Below are 16,810 nucleotides of genomic sequence, written 5' to 3' on the forward strand. Positions count from 1 at the left end.
CAGGGCAGGGTGCTACTCGAACTTTTTGTAGCTTTAAGTTGAAAAATGCCATAATCATGATTTCAGCCATAGGATGTTCAGTCATAGATATATGGCAATCCCATAAATGCTCAAGGACTAGTTGTAATTCACTTACATCTGGTGGATTCCGATAATGTTAACAAAGTTCTCTGTTCTCCAGATGCTGTTAGAGGGGCGCAATTTGATTAGTCTCTATGAAATTAGACTCTTCTTGTTACATACACATATAATGACTATAAATAATGCTGATATTAATGCAAATAAATGAATATCTTTCTGCATAACAGTAGCTATAATGCCTGCAAGAACAGTAACATTTTAGCTCTACAGTTTTGATGATTTTCTAAACACTTTACCAATCTATACAGCCTCTTGCGAAGAAGGGCAAATAACAATATGCTCAATATATAGATATGTATCACCAATTAATTAAGCAAGCTATGGTGACTTACCGGAAGCCTCAAAAATGGTGGATCTGAAGCGTTTTTCCCCAACTTATTTTCTTGATATTGAATTAGTTGAATCACAAGTTGTGAGAGGCCTTCTTTAGTTGGAGGATCTGTTTGTACATGCTACAAAGAGAATATATGAATAATTATTTTATTTAAATTATACCAAAGTATACTATACTTTTCCAAAAGAATAACACATTAGTATGTAAAAAATATCTTTTTAATAAGGTATTTTGTTTACAGAGATTGCTTAGACAGTCTGTTTATACCAAAGAAATATTTTTCTAACTTTCATAATGTAAACCTGATGAAGTATAATTATCTCAGTAAGTCTTGATTTTATATCAATAAAAACCAATGTCATTAAAATTTAATATTAATTAATATACAAATTATAGATGTGTGAAAAATATAAAAAATGCATACAATTAAAAATCTTGTTAATTTTGAATTATTTCACATTAAAATGAACGACAACATTTTACCATCAATTGACGTTTTCGCCAAATTTATTAAAAAAATATCCAGAATTATCAAATATTCAAATTATGACTAATATGATTGTTACATTCATGTGCAACAAAGAATTATAAGACAATTGAATAAGACATTAAAATTTTTTGATTTTAGTTTAAAAAAGACTATAGTTTTTTGAAAAATTATATCGTTAATATTAAGTTTACGCTTATAATGTTTAAGACAAACACACATATTTATAATAAAAAATCAAAACCATTAATTAAACATAGAATTGAACAAAGAATAATAAATGTAAATTATTGTTCCCTTTACTACTTGGTTTATAACAATTGTCAGATTTAAGCTATATGCATGATACATTGAGGTGATTATATCTAAATTTAAACACTATAAGGTTGACATTATACCCTAGACAATAATGGAGGGATGTTATCATCCATATATGCCGAATCTATATAACTGAATAATCTAGCTTAATCTTACAGTTTAATACTTGATTAACAAAAACTCATTAATAATAAGTAAATTTGTATATTTTGTTAACATTTCAATGAAAAGTTTTATTTGTGAAAACACAAATTGTAACCTATGCAACAAATGATATGCTTTATGCATCTCATATCTGATTCAATAAAAATGTGATCATAACGCTAAAACAGAATTAAACAAACCTTTTTGCAATTCTTTTGAAGCCAAACACGAATTTGATCAAATTGTGTTAGCGATTCCGGAGATTGGAAAAACTCCACGTTAGGCCCTCCATCCTTTTTAGGGCCTAAAGTAGCCATTTTGCTAAATGAAAATACAATTAGCACTGAACTTTGAGTTTTAATTCAATAATCACTTAGGTATCGAGTGCTAATATTAATTTCCTAAAATACTGAAGGTTTACCGTAGTCGGCGTCACTGTAATGTTTGACATTAATTTATTTGTGTTGCCACTGACACATTTTTTTGTTTATATATTTAGAATATAAGTAACGTTGAATTTCTGTAATAGTTATACTTAATTCTGATTCTGTTTTAAAGGAAACAGGCATAATTTTATTATAGATGCCGGCGTTATCTTTAGACTTCTTGTAATAGAGCTTATAGCCGTCATGTAAGAACGCTTAGTATTGCTGGCTACTACTGCCACAATACTTTGCTTAAAATAATTCTTGCACATTCAAATTCAAATTGAAACGAGGATTTGAATTCAGGCGTCGCCAGTTATGTTACAGTCCGCTTTGCATTTACGTTAATTTTTGAGGGGTATAAGAGTGGTAGTTTCCAAAAACCGGTTTAACGCGTGTAAGCTTCTACGATGTCATAGAATTCTAATTTTTTTTTTAAAGTGGTTGAAACCGTTTAGTATTGTCTTTTAATGTATTAAGCAGAATAAAATATAGTTTTTAAAAAACAAAGAAAAAAATCGTCCATATTAAAACCGGGAAGATATTTTTGTACTTGAAAATTTTATTTATTTAATTTGACACAGCAATATTTAAACCATAAAAATGTACCACGTATTACTGAATCAGCAATTCGTTTGTAGCGAATCGTTTTTAATCATAAAAATTGGTAATTCACTCAGTGTTTTTATACAATTTAACCAGACAGGAAAGGTAACAAAAGATTTCTTTCAAGTTAAAAAAAATTAACTCCTCATTAAGCTGTGGCGGTAATGACCGACATTTTGCGCAGCAGGTGGAGTCCACAACAGTGCACTGGTTTGATAAGCACTGTTTTTATTACTGTCATAAAATCAACGGTAACGCGGTTAGTCTGCTTTATTGTGGAGAAGTCCTATGTCTACCTACGGATTTCTTCCGGCTGAAACAATGATGATGCTAATGCTTATTCTTTTAACACGTTGAAAACACCACATTGTTGTGAACTAAGAATTTTATATTCAGATTAACCAAACCTCGCTCACTTTTTACTGTAAAAATTGCGATGAATCTTGATTTCAGTATAAAGAAATATATGATTAGTTATATAAGAAACAGGCTAATTAAATAATAGGCTAAATCTTTTTGTTACAATAATACTTGCTATGTATTGAACAGTGGCAACTTAATAAGTGTTTATTAAAGCGAAAGGGAAATTCATGTCTGTTTTGGAATAAGCTCCATTTAACAAATGAGCTGTTATATATAATTACGTCTACCATATACCTGTGTATATACCATATACCACTTTATACAATAGATTCCAAACAAAACTAAACAATTATTTTTATGTTGTTAAATGTATTATAAATATATTTCGGAAAATAATAAGAGAACAATTCCAATCTTCTCATATTTTTATTGAACTTCTACATCTAAAACAAGCAGCATAATTTATTATTAGATTTTTCTTCAATTCCAATCCCAAAGAAATAACCAAATATTGAATGACAGTTTACACAAAATATTTGACTAGCTCCATACTATATTTTTATAAATATTTGGCAGGTCACTTATCACTGGCTTGTGGCCAAATGGAATTTTAGACGCATTTTTTATTTTAAATATAAGTAATTGCACTAAATTAAGCGTTTATTATATTATATACCGTACATTTTATAAGGGGAAGCTTAATTGTGGTATAATTAAAGCCTATTAGGTTAATGGAAGCATGCAAATAAAAAAGGAAGTGTTTGAAGAGACCATATGTGACAGAAATTATTATAAAAATTTCACTATAATTAAGCCTTAACCCTTTATTAAACTTTCAACTTGATCAAAATAAATACAAATTAAAGTTAATTTGAGTATCGGGTTCAATGTTACATTGTTATAAATTTTAAGAATATATTTATAACTAAATGTAAATAAATTGAAAGTAAAATATTGGTCATGACCGATTGAAAGTTAAAACATTAAGAGTTCATCGAAAAGTGTATATTATGTACCAATTAAATATTGGTTTCAATGAAATGAATCTATGGGGTTAATGAAATTGTATGTATTTTATAAGATTTGTAGTAGAATAAGCTTTAAAAGTTATTTATTTTTATAATAATTAAAGTCTTTTGCACTTTTTATATATATATACTTTACGTCTTTTATTAAATATTCCTGATCTCTTCCTAAATTACCAACAGCTAAACTGTTCAAGCTATTATCAATATTAACAATGTATAATACTGTAACAAAGTAGTAAATTCTTGATTTTGTTACAATATAATTACAATGATTACGCTAACACCCGTTTTGTATTTCGCGTGTGATTATTGTCAACACATTAATTGAACACGTAACAACATCTCTACACATATTACAAATATATATTTGAGTTAATAACACTTATCATCGTGAATACCAATTGATAGTTAAACAGCCATCTTTGATTGACATCGATTAACAATATTAAAAATGGAGAGTATTTTGAAGTATTAAAAAGCAAATTATTACAAATATCAAAATATGTGATCAAAACTAACACAAGAAATTGCAAAAAAGTTAAATATCATAATAAACGCACTAGAAAGCATATAATCATACCTTTAAACAACAAACCCCTTTACTTATGATTCAAGCACATAAATAACAGATTATTTTTATAATAAATATACATTAGTCATTGTATAAAAAAATAAATAACAGAATGGTAATCTACTCTAGATAACGGCTATTACCTCCATACATGTACATATTGACTGTAGATAAATCAGATTTGTATAGTAATAATTGACTTACCATAATCAAAAATTATATGACATACAATAGATCTTTGTGATACACATGAAGCGTAATGTTATTGTATCAAATCAATTTAATATGATTCTAATAAAATAATAAATACATTTCAATACTCAATATTAATCACAAATTATTTAATACATTAGCTGGTGTATTCGTCGAACAAAATTGTATAAAGCAAACAAACTTAGAAGAAATCATTTGCACCTTGTAGGAACATTTTGATCAAATCAAATTAATTAACAATCGTTTTTTCAAAACTATACAGCCGAATTATTATTTTTCATTGTTCACATTAAATGTTTTAGATTAAATTAAGACTTGTAACCTAGTAAATACTCAGCAATGCCTAGATAATAGACAGTTTGCGCTATGCCGAATAGCGGAGCAATCACCATCACACGGCAAGCGCCGCCTTTGAAGAATGCGGTAACACCTTCATTTTTCCATGTCGTTCTGTAAAAAAACCAGAAGATTATATACTGTTACAAGAACGATATTATTATATAAACATTCAAGATGTGACAACATTAGTAATCGGCGATCAGGTATTCGAATCCACGATTATCTAGTTCCATAGTATTAAGAACATAGTGAAACATCAGTTTGCCGTAGAAGCTGTAAACGCCTCGAAACCTATCATCATCATATCAGCCGATAAGCACACACTACAAACCAGTTTCCCCTCAAAGAACAAGATAACAGGTCTTGCAATGATTCTTACGACCTTCACTCACAATGTAATTGTCTGCCGACCTTGTGACTGAACATCCTGTGCTGGGCTTGTCGGTCCATGGTCTCTACTCCGGAACATCTGAGTCGCAGGGGCTATAGTTTTGCTTGCTATATAGCGTGCCTATTGTCACTTCAACTTGCCACTACATGGCATGTTGTACATTTTATGTTGATGAATATTATTTAAAAATAACAACTCACAGAAGGCAATCCATTATGGACGAGTACTGTCGTTCACCGGTGCCTTTGGTGAGTGTCTGCATTCTAGTTTTGATGACGTCCATAGGATTTACTGCCAGCGCTGCCGTCGATCCACTGGCGCATCCAGACAAGAATGACCACCTGTAAACATTAATTTTTCCAGTTAAAAACTTAAACAGTACTTGATTTTTTAGTATAGTCTCTCATTTAATTATTTTGAATTATGTATTTATAAACATGTATGTTCATTTGTAAGGATTTATTTAATTAATTTTAGGCGAAAATGGAAAAGTTCTATGCACAGCGTTGGACAGAATGTTGCCCTAGCTTATAAGAGAAGACAAGGAAGAGAGCGCTTTTGGTGTGACAATGACATTAAAAAGGTATCTGGAACTCTCTGGATGAGAATAGCAACAGACAGATTGCTATGGTGAACACTTGGGGTACTGAAAAGTAAGACTTTGTAACCAGTGTATAAATAAAATATATATTTTTTTAATATTTACAATTTAGTATTACTAAGTAGAATTAAGGGAAAATGTTACTCGAACACAATATTCTTAATAATGCACATATATTCGACCAATGCCAAGTTAATGGTGAGCATTTGGCTCCATCCCTACTTCATGTTTTGTTATTACTGCAACTTGGTTCTCTCTATCAATCCAAGTCATTTTAACACGACAAAAATATTTAACTCCGAATGGGGCGAAAATGAGAAAACAAGGTTCATATGAAAATCAGCCATGTAAAATTTAAATTAAATATCTTTTTTTTCTAGAGTAACCGTATTTATAGCCACACTAAATAAAAACTGTGCATTGTCTACATTAGGGTGATATTCAGGTTATTTGCCAAATGCAAAATTGTATAAAGTATTATAAAATAAAGTTACCAGAATGGTGGTTGTGATTTATCGGTGGCTCCAAGTGCGTTGAGCATTGCGAACATGGGGAAGTAGACCACACTGAAGGAAATGTCTCTTGCGGCAGTTGCTGTGACGCCTTTGTAGAGGCCGAATATGCCGCGCTCCTTAATTAACCTCTTGGTTAACTGCGTAGCGGTGATACGTTCAATTGTCCGACCCTCTGGAATAACGATAATTTATATTTTATTTTATATTTAGTATTTTAGCAAATCTTATAGACTAACGCTTTGATACTAATTTTTTATTTGAATAAATAGAAAATAACTTCTAAGAGGACGTGCTGTTCATGGACCTTTTTAATGATCCTACTAAATGAGGCACAAGTCGACAATCAACCCATTAATAATTTTACTTTTAAGGTGTTTGTAGGTAGGAGGATAGATTTTAATAGCATTCAGTTAGTAAATTTTTATAAAAAGTATTGTTATTTATTGTATTGTTATTTGATAATAAGATATACATAAAAACTTTCTTGTTTAACAATGCAAATTATGTTAATTTTAGGAAATATATTTTTTAAAACATGCAGGCTGCAAGTAAGCTTCTACATATTATCATTCATAAAAGCTTGTACCCAAAAATTTTTAACAACGATAATTTTAAAATTCTTTAAAAACAAATAAAAATAAACAAACGATAGAAAAAAATAAACCAATTAACACATAATGTGAAGAAAAACTGTAAAGATAGAGCTCAATACACTATATTGATTAATAACACATTAGCTTGTCAAGTGTAAATCAAAAAATCATACATACATTTTACAACTCAATGACAAACTAATAGAGCAGATAAAATCAAGGTTTAAATGATACAAAACCCCATTGCATACAGTTGATAGTTGGTGCGCAATAAAAACTAGTGTCTCTGCATAGCTGGGTTAATACAAATCAATATCTTATTCAAACTTTGTTTAGTCAATATTACAATTAGCATGTTTCACTAAATAACAGATGTCATTTATACCTCACCAAAAGGATAATAGTAAAATATTATAATTTTTCCAGCAATGAATGTAATCATGAGAGGTTTGTGCAGCCTGGAAGACTAGATAACATATGAATTTATTTTGTACAGCCACAATGTATTTATGTATTTCCTTGAAGGTGTTTCAAAATTAGGTGCTGTTTTATTAAATGGCTTCTACCATTGTGGCAGAGTCCTTAAATCAATTGGTTAATAACTTATATTACATTACTATAATATTGTTTTTTTTTTTAATATCTACATATTTAGTTAACAATTTAGTTGTTGGGTAACATAGTGGAGCGGTCCAAGGCGTTGGTGACCTCCACCTTGATATTGTTACAGGTATTAATTGAAATTCGTTTTTTGAGAAGGATTTTTTAAAATAATGTAACAACGAAAATTAAGATAAAAAAGGAGCTTAGATTATTGATAGACTAAATATATTCTCATGTAAAGTGATAGGACTAAGGGTGCCTGATTAAAAAAGTACTTAAATATTATATCATAAAAAGTGCTGATACAGGACATCGGTATGGAGGGAAAAAAGGATGAAAGATTGTAGAATTACTAGATATGGTTATAAAAATAGAGATTTTAACGAAACAATTAAGATATGATCTGTAAAACAAAGTAACAAATAGTATCTCACCAGCTTTAGCCTGAGCAGCTACCCTTCCAGCATCTTGCATCTGAATCTTCAAGAGCTCCATAGGCGTAGTGATTACAATCTGACAAGCACCAGCCATACCACCAGCTGCCATTTGATTTATAATAGGCAATGTCCTAAAAAGTTATTATTTTATTACAACTGCGACTATAAAAATGTCACAAATGAATTAAAGGATGAGCCAAATAGACATGGCCAAAAGAGCAGCTATATAGTTCTATATGTACTTCCGCTTACAAGGTGGACAAATGACCTTGTTAAGCCTATTGGAAGATGCTGAATGCAGGCTGCTTCCAAATGGTCCTATTGGTTACCATGCGGGAGGACTTTGTCCAGTAGTTAAAGTCCTACAACTGAAATGATGTTACATACTCGTACACATGTTTAGTGTAATGCGGCAGTGGTTTTATGTACAATAAAAACAGTACTGTACAGTACCCAGCTGATACCTAGTACAGATAATAATATGTATTTACAGTACCCGGCGATAAATATTGCACATCGACCTTTGGTAAGAGACAATCGGCTAATTTCGGCTTCGTAGAGTGTTATCTCTGTCGCACGAAATAGACCGACTGACAAAACGTGACATAGGTAAATTAGCCGATTGTCTCTTTCCAAAGGTCGATGTGCAATATTTATCGCCGGGTACTGTAAATACATATTATTATCTGCATAGGATAATTTAGAGTTCACTTGTCTATGTAATGAGAAGAATGCCATAATAATTCAATTTGATAGATAAAGGAAACAGATTGTGCTCGTAAATAATGCTCTATCTCCTCGGTCATCACTGCAATTCTCTAAAGTATGGTGCGGCGGTTTTGTAGATTATTGATAAAGGTTTTAAAATTTAATGATATAATAAAATGCGTGAAATATTTACAGTGGTTTTTTGGGGGCCTGGCATGTGCTATCGCCACTACTTGATATGACCAGAATCACTTCATGAATACGATTTGATAATACCAGATTAGATTTCAAGATACATAGTTGTTATGCAAATTTGTACCAGCGGATTCGATTATGATATTTGCAATTCTCTATTATCCAACCGTATTCTAAATAAACACTCATATTAATTATTCATATATATTTATTTTTAAATTAAAAATTAATGAAAAAAAATTGATGTCAGACAGTAATAAGAAATGTGGTCTTACACATAAGGCCTCCTATGCAGTTGATAGACGACATTGTTGAAATCGTTGATTCTATTGAAAACCTATGGAGGCTTAAGTCCAACAGAGGAAGTATAGTTGAAATGATGATTAGTATTTGTTTTTGCACTTAATGAATTGTGTGTTCGAGCTGAGTAGTGGTAAACTCTAGAAAATTTTTTTTCTGTAAAAAGTTATTAATTGCAAGCAGAACTAAAACTTACCCATCAGAACGCGTGAGGTAGTATCGGAAGTAGTCATTGGCAGCGAGCTTAATTGCCTTCTCTGGTGTTATGAGCAGGATGTTGACAGCAGAACCGCGGTACATACCGAAGTAACCTTCCGCGCGATATGTCTTTTTGAAACAGTCCAACCTACATAATAAAGCATTCAAACAGAACATAAAATAATATTTTATTAAGTAACAAAATGTTAACGTACTATTAATACATGAGTTATAGATACAGTTAAGTGTATAGATAAAAATATAAGCAATTGCAAGGATTGTATAATTTTTTGCTGTTTTTTATGTGACTTGTGAAGCAGTGGCTTTTGCAGATTCCGCGGGTTCGAGGGGATAGGGGCGCAGACTATAGTCTTATCGGCAACATACTACAGTTTCACCGGTTTAGAAGACTGCAAAGTTCGTAGATCACTTGGGAGACGCTACATGGGATAACTAGGCTCAAGGGCCGCCTGGAGGGGACCTCGACTTGGGTTGTCACTTATGAATAACACCCGTTTAGCACCGCTACTCAAAGATACCAGAGAGGACAGAATTTTGACTTATACCTTTGCTATTCGAAAGCAAGCTGGTAGAAGTGTCGGAAGAAACTCCAGCAACGCTTCTCTTTAAAATGATCGGAGTTTGCGACCCATGTCTATTACTTATTGTCTATACTCCCGCAATTCCCTAAGAAGCTGATAATGACACGCGGATTGCCGTTTCCATTATTATTCCTGGCTTCTCAGAGTTTGAGGTGGCGGAACCCTGAAAGGGTTAAGCCTAGACTTCTTTACAGTTAGTCCCAAGGCTCCTTCGGAAACTTAGACTAAAACCGTTACATTAGATACTTCCATTATGAAAATTCAACCATACATACTAATTGAACAATCAATATTTTTTTTATAAAAAATGCTGTATTTGAATTCAATATGGCCATTGCAGTCTGCGCAGACGCGCAAGGGTCGTTGAAATAAGTCAATGTGACCTGTTAATCTATTTATTTATTTGTGTCAATGTGTTTATACATGTTTAGAAATCTATCGCGTTATCGCAACCTGTGAGAAGTTCTTACATAATTATATTAATTTTGATATAGACGTTACAATATTATACTGTGTTAAAAAAAGAAATAGTTTAACTATACTTATCAATATTTTGTACTACTGCATTGAGAGTATCGTTAGACACTAACCAGTTTTCCAGAAGAGATCCCGAGACCATGGGTACCCAGACATTATATGGACAAACATTTGTTAGACAGACAATATACCTTGTGCCATTTAGACCAAATTGTATTAATGATTATTTGCTTTTTTCGGAACTTATAAATATCAATATTAATAGTACAAAGGAACCTAATTAAACTTTTATAAATATCTTCGATGAAATATTTATTCGTAATGATGTTTGTATTAAACGTAAGTTGGCCAAAATTTTTTTGTGTTAATCGCTACGTACCTTTTAAAGCCTTGTCGTGCCATAGAAAACGGGGCATTATAACCAGAAGCATTCCCTCCGACAAAAAAATGAAATGTAAATATTACTTACATGCTTGTGTATTGCCTTTCACCTTTAGGACCCACGGTTTGATTCTGCAGACGAGTTTTAACCAAGTCAAGTGGAAATACCACTGACACGCCAACGATGCCTGCGATGCTGCCATTGACAATTTTTGGAAGCAAACTACAATGAAAAGGGAAAAATACATTTGTATAATTTATAGGTATAAAGTGATAATTGGTGATTGACGGGTGGACAGCGTCCTAGTCAGGGTCAAAGGAAGTCGCTGAATATAAGCAGCGTCAGACCGATCTTTGAGGTAGGTTTTCGCCATGCAGTGTACGTCTATTTGCCAACAAGATGACGTAATAATGTACATTGTAAAACTATGCCTAACAGGTTTTTTCTTCGAAATTATCACATATTTACTACGGTTTTGTTGTGCAGCGCTTGCATGTAACTGAATCTTAATGACGACTGGTCATCAAAAGGTCAGACAAAACTACTATATAAGAGTTTAAATAAAGTGCTTTAGCTGGGAGAAGCTCGACAGCAATAAATTCCGTTGCCCACACTGCGGAAAGGTGTGCCTTGCAGAATTTAGTAACGAGAAGATAGTTTTACCTATACCACAACTATGAAGCCGCATAATGTCCTGAATGAAATTTTCACACGTGCGAAATCGTCATTTGTCACAAAGCTATAGTATGAGGCATACAAAAAGTGATTTCTCAAAAAATACATAAGTAATGACTGAGTATTTAAGTGAGCTCGAGCGAGTCCCTTTTATTAATTTACAAATGTTTAGATTTCTGAACATTATGCTTTCATGCATAAGGACATTAGATAATAATGACATTTTTTACGTATTCATAAATTACAAATGATACATGTGCTATAACATTATTTACTTAATTTATTTTTCAATTGTGTTTTTTTATTACATAAGAAGTGACATCGTATCTATTATGAATGCAATACAACTTTTATTGCGTTATTCTTATGAAAGTAATTTAAACACTACAATATATATTTTGGAGGCAAGCGACTACGAGGTAAGTCAGTATTAGCAAGTTGGCGGTCAGAACGACTCTTGTATTTAATTACAATTTTTAAACTTGTACACAATTATCAATTTTGTAAATTAATTGTTTCACTACTGTATTAATAATATTGTATAAGTGACCACAAATAAAAATTCATCTGAGTTTGTCATCGGCTTTTCTAAGATCTGGGCGCGTCTTCAAGTCGAACAATGTTATATAAAATTAGGTTCTTCAGGCATTCTTCTGCGTCATAAATAAATTGTTCACCGTTAATGATTTGAATGAAATATTTGACTCTTTTTTACCCTCTGTCAAATCAGTTTGTCTTATTTAATGGCATTAGATAAGAATATTACAATTTTTAATTTCTATTTATTCTGCTATATATTTAACTTAATTTACGATTTTGTTAACTTGATATAGTTACGAGTACATATAACGACCTCGTGACAACTAGTTTTAAGGCAAGCTAGAATATGTTATAAAGGTAAATCTTGTTTTGTATTATGCATAACTAATAATGAAACCGAAAGAACTTTATTAAAATAATAGTTTCTAAAGGTAGATAGTTTTAAGCCGTATCTGTTAACGCATAAAGTTCATTTTTGAGATGCAAATGTACATAATAGTCTGTAATTAGTTAAAATGAAACGTATTATGAGTTTGCACAGCGAATGATGTGTTTAAAGTGATGCTTTGAACGCATTGGTAACTTTAGACTATTATTACAAAGGTCAACATAGCCAGTTATAGATACGGGTACACTGCAACGCTACAAGAGAAATATTAAATCAGCTTGTATGACATACATTTAGATGGTATGTATAGCATATTATTATATATAAATGGTGCATAATCATAACCGGGCCTACAATGCAATTGTTATCTAAGATATGAAGAGTCCGTGACATTAAGTTACAAAAGCCTCGTAAGATACTTTGTGTTTCCAGTCGCAGAAACATAGAGGGTAAAAGAGATAGAACAAAAACGCGTCTCTGCCTTAGAAATGTGTTGAGTAATGCTACTAATATCACTTGAGTTGCGCCGTATTTATATCGTTATTATCTAGTAATTTAAGATTCAGCAAATCATTTCTAGAATTTGGCCACGTTTTGCGAAAAAAAGAATATAAAGGTATAGAGAGACTCAACCAGAGAACAATAAGGAGGATGCTCTAATTTACGCGCCCCGTCGGACTCGATGCACAGAACAATCGTCACTCTTATACACATTACTCCGCGGCCGCGCATGCCTAACCCGCGTTCAAGCTAGGGTGGTCTGGTCCCGTGTCACTCCCGAACGCCGAGTAGTCCTCGCTCCGCATAAGTTTCACTACACCTCATTCACTACACTATACACCATGGATGCACAGACCGCGGGCCGCATGCGGCCCGCCGGTCGAATACTGGTGGCCCGCTGATAGCAAAAATAATACTCTCGTAAATTCGAAAAATATTGAATTCCATTCTTTTTAATTTTAATAAATTATTATCAATTCTTTATTGTCTTTAATTACCTATACTTCTGGCGGCCGGCCCGCCATCAGTCCATGATTTGCCCGAGTGGCCCCTAGTCTTAATAAGCCTGTGCAACCATGCTATACACCAACACGGGTATAGTCCCTCTACCTATGTGTCTTCATTGCAACTGGGGTACGATCATCCAGCGTAAATTCTTAGTCCGCGGACCTCCTGTTTCCGCGGACTCAACTTCGATGAAGCTGCACAAAGCCTAAATCGGCTAGCAGAAACCTACTTCTCCAAATGCATCAAATATCTCATTTACGTTTTTCAAGTGGTGCTTACGCTTTACTCCGAACTCTAACGATCTCCGAACTATATCGACTGCTCGGTCAAAAGTACATAGAAGTAAAAACAGGAACTTTCTAGAGTCGTTACAAACACACATATAATATATATATGTATATATATATTTATCACTCTGACATTACAAAAAATCCACTGCTTCATCCTTCATCCGCAATGGACACCATCATCATCATTAATCGGCCACTGACATTAAATAGGCGCGGCACAATACAAAATATAAATATATCATTTAGAAAAACCTCCACTGCTAGACATAGAAGCTCCACATAGATTTTCGATCTAGCGCCTTCAGACGGCAGGCAAGGTCTACTGATCTTATAGGTGGACTTTCTACATTTTACGTTTCATATTCTCGATTCCAGGACCTTAAGGCTCCAGCCATCTGTTCAATGCGCTAAGTGGCCCGGCCACATTCAACTTGCCAATTCGCTGGACTATGATGGTTATTTTCATATGTCTATTATTTTCCTCATTTCAAAATCGATAAGAAGTAATAACAATATGAAAAAAGTATTGCACAACATAAAACACGTGTCCTTCATTGCTATAAAATGTTAATGTATTCTTATGTAATACTACTTTTTAACCAAAAATAGCTAATCGTTTAGTATCAAGCTTAAGTGTTCCATTATGATCTATGAATGGTTTCCAATGGTCTACAAAGTTCCTCATTTTGAAACATGAAGGCATGAAGCATAAACTAGAACAATTTCATTAAATTTGAAAAATGATGCAAAAAATGACCAAAAACAGTTTTTAAAAAAATTTAAGAAGAAAATCATAATAACTTCTTAATTTATTATTTTAATCAAATCTTAAAATAATTTGTTGGTAATCTAATTCCATGTGAATAAAATGTTAGATCATCTACATGAAGCAATTAAAACAAAATTTTACAGATACATACTGGACCTGTATTTAATTTAAGAATAAAAAGTTTTATCATTTAATAAATATGTACTGTTTACTTTATAAGAATTAGGTCCAAAAAATTATGACATTGTAATTTATTTTTAGACAATTTTTTTATAAACATGGTGTTCCATAATTCAATATACAAAATACCGTATTACCTATTTTTATTATTTTATGTAAAAATGATTTGGCGAAAAGTGCTATTTTTTCACAGTGAAATACAATGGTCTGTATCATTTTTTGTTTGTGGTTTATAATATAGAAATATAGAAGGAATATAGTATAAATATAATACAGAAAGAAATACAATGTAGATGGTTTACCAACGGTAAAATAAAAGTGAAAAAGATAAAAATTTTAATTGAATGTAATTCTTTCACTACCGCATTGAATTAAATTGATTTTCTTGTTTAAGTGGCAATAATTTTAAAAATACTTGACACAGATTAATAAAAAAATAATCAATTTTATGGGGTTGGCCACTAGTGCCATGTCTTTTGTGGAATCATAAACAGTATAGCATTTCATGAAGTTTGAATAAGATACTGAGAAAACTTTTTATAAATTATAAGCATTGAGAAGAGCAGTGCAACTGAAGCCATATTATACACTTTTCCTACCATAATGGATAATTTATTTTTGAAAAGCAAAATTTTAGGTATTATCAAATTTGTACTTTATAACTGCATACAAAATAAGTATGCCTTCGAAATCCGGTAATTTTACATGCAAATTCACACTTAATGTAATGTAGTAACACTTTATTATACCAATAGGTAATCCAGAACCCGACACTTAAAAATTATTGATAATTAAACAAGAATCATTATATATAAGGTCATTGATGAAAATATGCTCGAAGTCTTGATCATTTCTCAAAAGGTAATAAAATTCAGTATTTTTTAATTATTGTATTAATTTGTTCATTGTATTATTTTATCCGTATTTTTTAACAACTGAAAATTTTTGCTGTTCAAATAGTTATGAAAGTAAAATAAATGTTGAATAGATAAATACAAATGTAGAGACATTTGTTAAGTAATCTTATATTACTTATGTTAGTTATGAGAAAATACATAAATTATTACACAAAAATAATTTATTTTAATATAAGTAACTTACTAAAAATAATAAATTAGTTTAACTTACTGAAATTCAGGTTGTTTTGGTTTTTCTGGCTGCTTGCTCATGATTATTCTTCTTTATTCTGTAAAATTATAATCAGATTACATATTTTAAATTATTTATGGATTTGTACACTTTGTACAAATAAAGCTATATATTCCTTTAATAATATTAAATAAATATAATAAAATGATGATGATGATAAAATAAAAATAATTATATTTTAAATAGATCATGTAAAAACAAAAGATTTAGATTTAGGGGAATTAAAAATATACCTGTCTAAGCCTTGTATGCCTTTAAATATATTTAGGTAATATTATATTGAAGAAAAAAATTAAATAAGTCATGTGTCAGTTTTTTAATTAAAAAGCAGCTCAATTTTAAGCATTCAAGGCTAATAATTATAATGTCTACCCCGATTATATATGCATCTCTAAAAATCAATACTATGTTCGAACCTTTTCATCACACTTTTCATTTAAATTTTGTACAATGATATAAACTTGAAGAGAAAATTTAAATCTTTAAATTAAATGAAGAAGTGAAGAGCTATCTCGAAATACTATTCTATTATATATTTTAATGAAAATTGACTATTTAACTACTGTGTACTTACGTATCAGTTGTGCAGGTACAGATTTTTTATTTATTAGATACACTGATAATTTTTTATTTATTAGATACACTGATAATTTAGGAGTATTTAAATGTAAGTAAATGAATCCGCCCTGTGCAAGCCTTCTAATTTTCAAAATTATGTATTAAAAAAATGTGAGAAACGAATTCCCGATTGTCGAGTCGGGATCGAGTCTGAACATTAGTTTTGCATGCTGTGTTACCAGAACTTCATTTCTGCTAGATCTTTAGTAAAATTTGGACGTT

The 16,810-nt window shown here is 31.3% G+C and overlaps 2 protein-coding genes across 3 annotated transcripts in view; both read right to left on the reverse strand.

Annotated features, from left to right (window-relative positions):
- mor (SWI/SNF- related protein mor) overlaps positions 1-1,860 on the reverse strand; it is a 28,665-nt gene extending 26,805 nt beyond the window's left edge. For both annotated transcript variants that reach the window (XM_068763443.1, XM_068763442.1), the window contains exons 1-2: positions 1,625-1,860; positions 474-593 (exon numbers count right to left, since the gene is read on the reverse strand). In XM_068763443.1, coding sequence (XP_068619544.1) covers positions 474-593; positions 1,625-1,741 — 237 coding nt within the window. In that variant the 5' untranslated portion in view covers positions 1,742-1,860. The remainder of the gene's footprint in view (positions 1-473; positions 594-1,624) is intronic.
- Positions 1,861-3,231: 1,371 nt separating this feature from the next.
- Positions 3,232-16,810, reverse strand: LOC137920220 (mitochondrial glutamate carrier 1-like). The gene is made up of 8 exons (XM_068763492.1): positions 16,545-16,810; positions 15,950-16,007; positions 11,059-11,193; positions 9,509-9,658; positions 8,107-8,240; positions 6,456-6,648; positions 5,561-5,701; positions 3,232-5,080 (listed from the first exon to the last, which is right to left on the reverse strand). The coding sequence occupies exons 2-8, from the start codon at positions 15,988-15,990 to the stop codon at positions 4,939-4,941; spliced, it is 936 nt and encodes a 311-aa protein (XP_068619593.1). The 5' UTR covers positions 15,991-16,007; positions 16,545-16,810; the 3' UTR covers positions 3,232-4,938.

Source organism: Battus philenor, unplaced genomic scaffold (genome assembly GCF_028537555.1).
Source record: "Battus philenor isolate CCGP_79_NKW_IND1 unplaced genomic scaffold, ilBatPhil1.0.hap1 SCAF_18, whole genome shotgun sequence".
NCBI lineage: Eukaryota > Metazoa > Arthropoda > Insecta > Lepidoptera > Papilionidae > Battus > Battus philenor.

What these genes read in the sequence shown, in the direction of transcription:
- LOC137920220 (XM_068763492.1), bottom strand. Translation starts at nt 15,990, where the DNA reads ATGAGCAAGCAGCCAGAAAAACCAAAACAACCTGAATTTCA. An exon ending in CCAAAACAACCTGAATTTCA is followed by an intron (nt 11,194 to 15,949) that starts GTAAGTTAAACT and finishes TTTTCATTGTAG; the next exon opens with TTTGCTTCCAAAAATTGTCA. An exon ending in GAAAGGCAATACACAAGCAT is followed by an intron (nt 9,659 to 11,058) that starts GTAAGTAATATT and finishes TTTATTATGTAG; the next exon opens with GTTGGACTGTTTCAAAAAGA.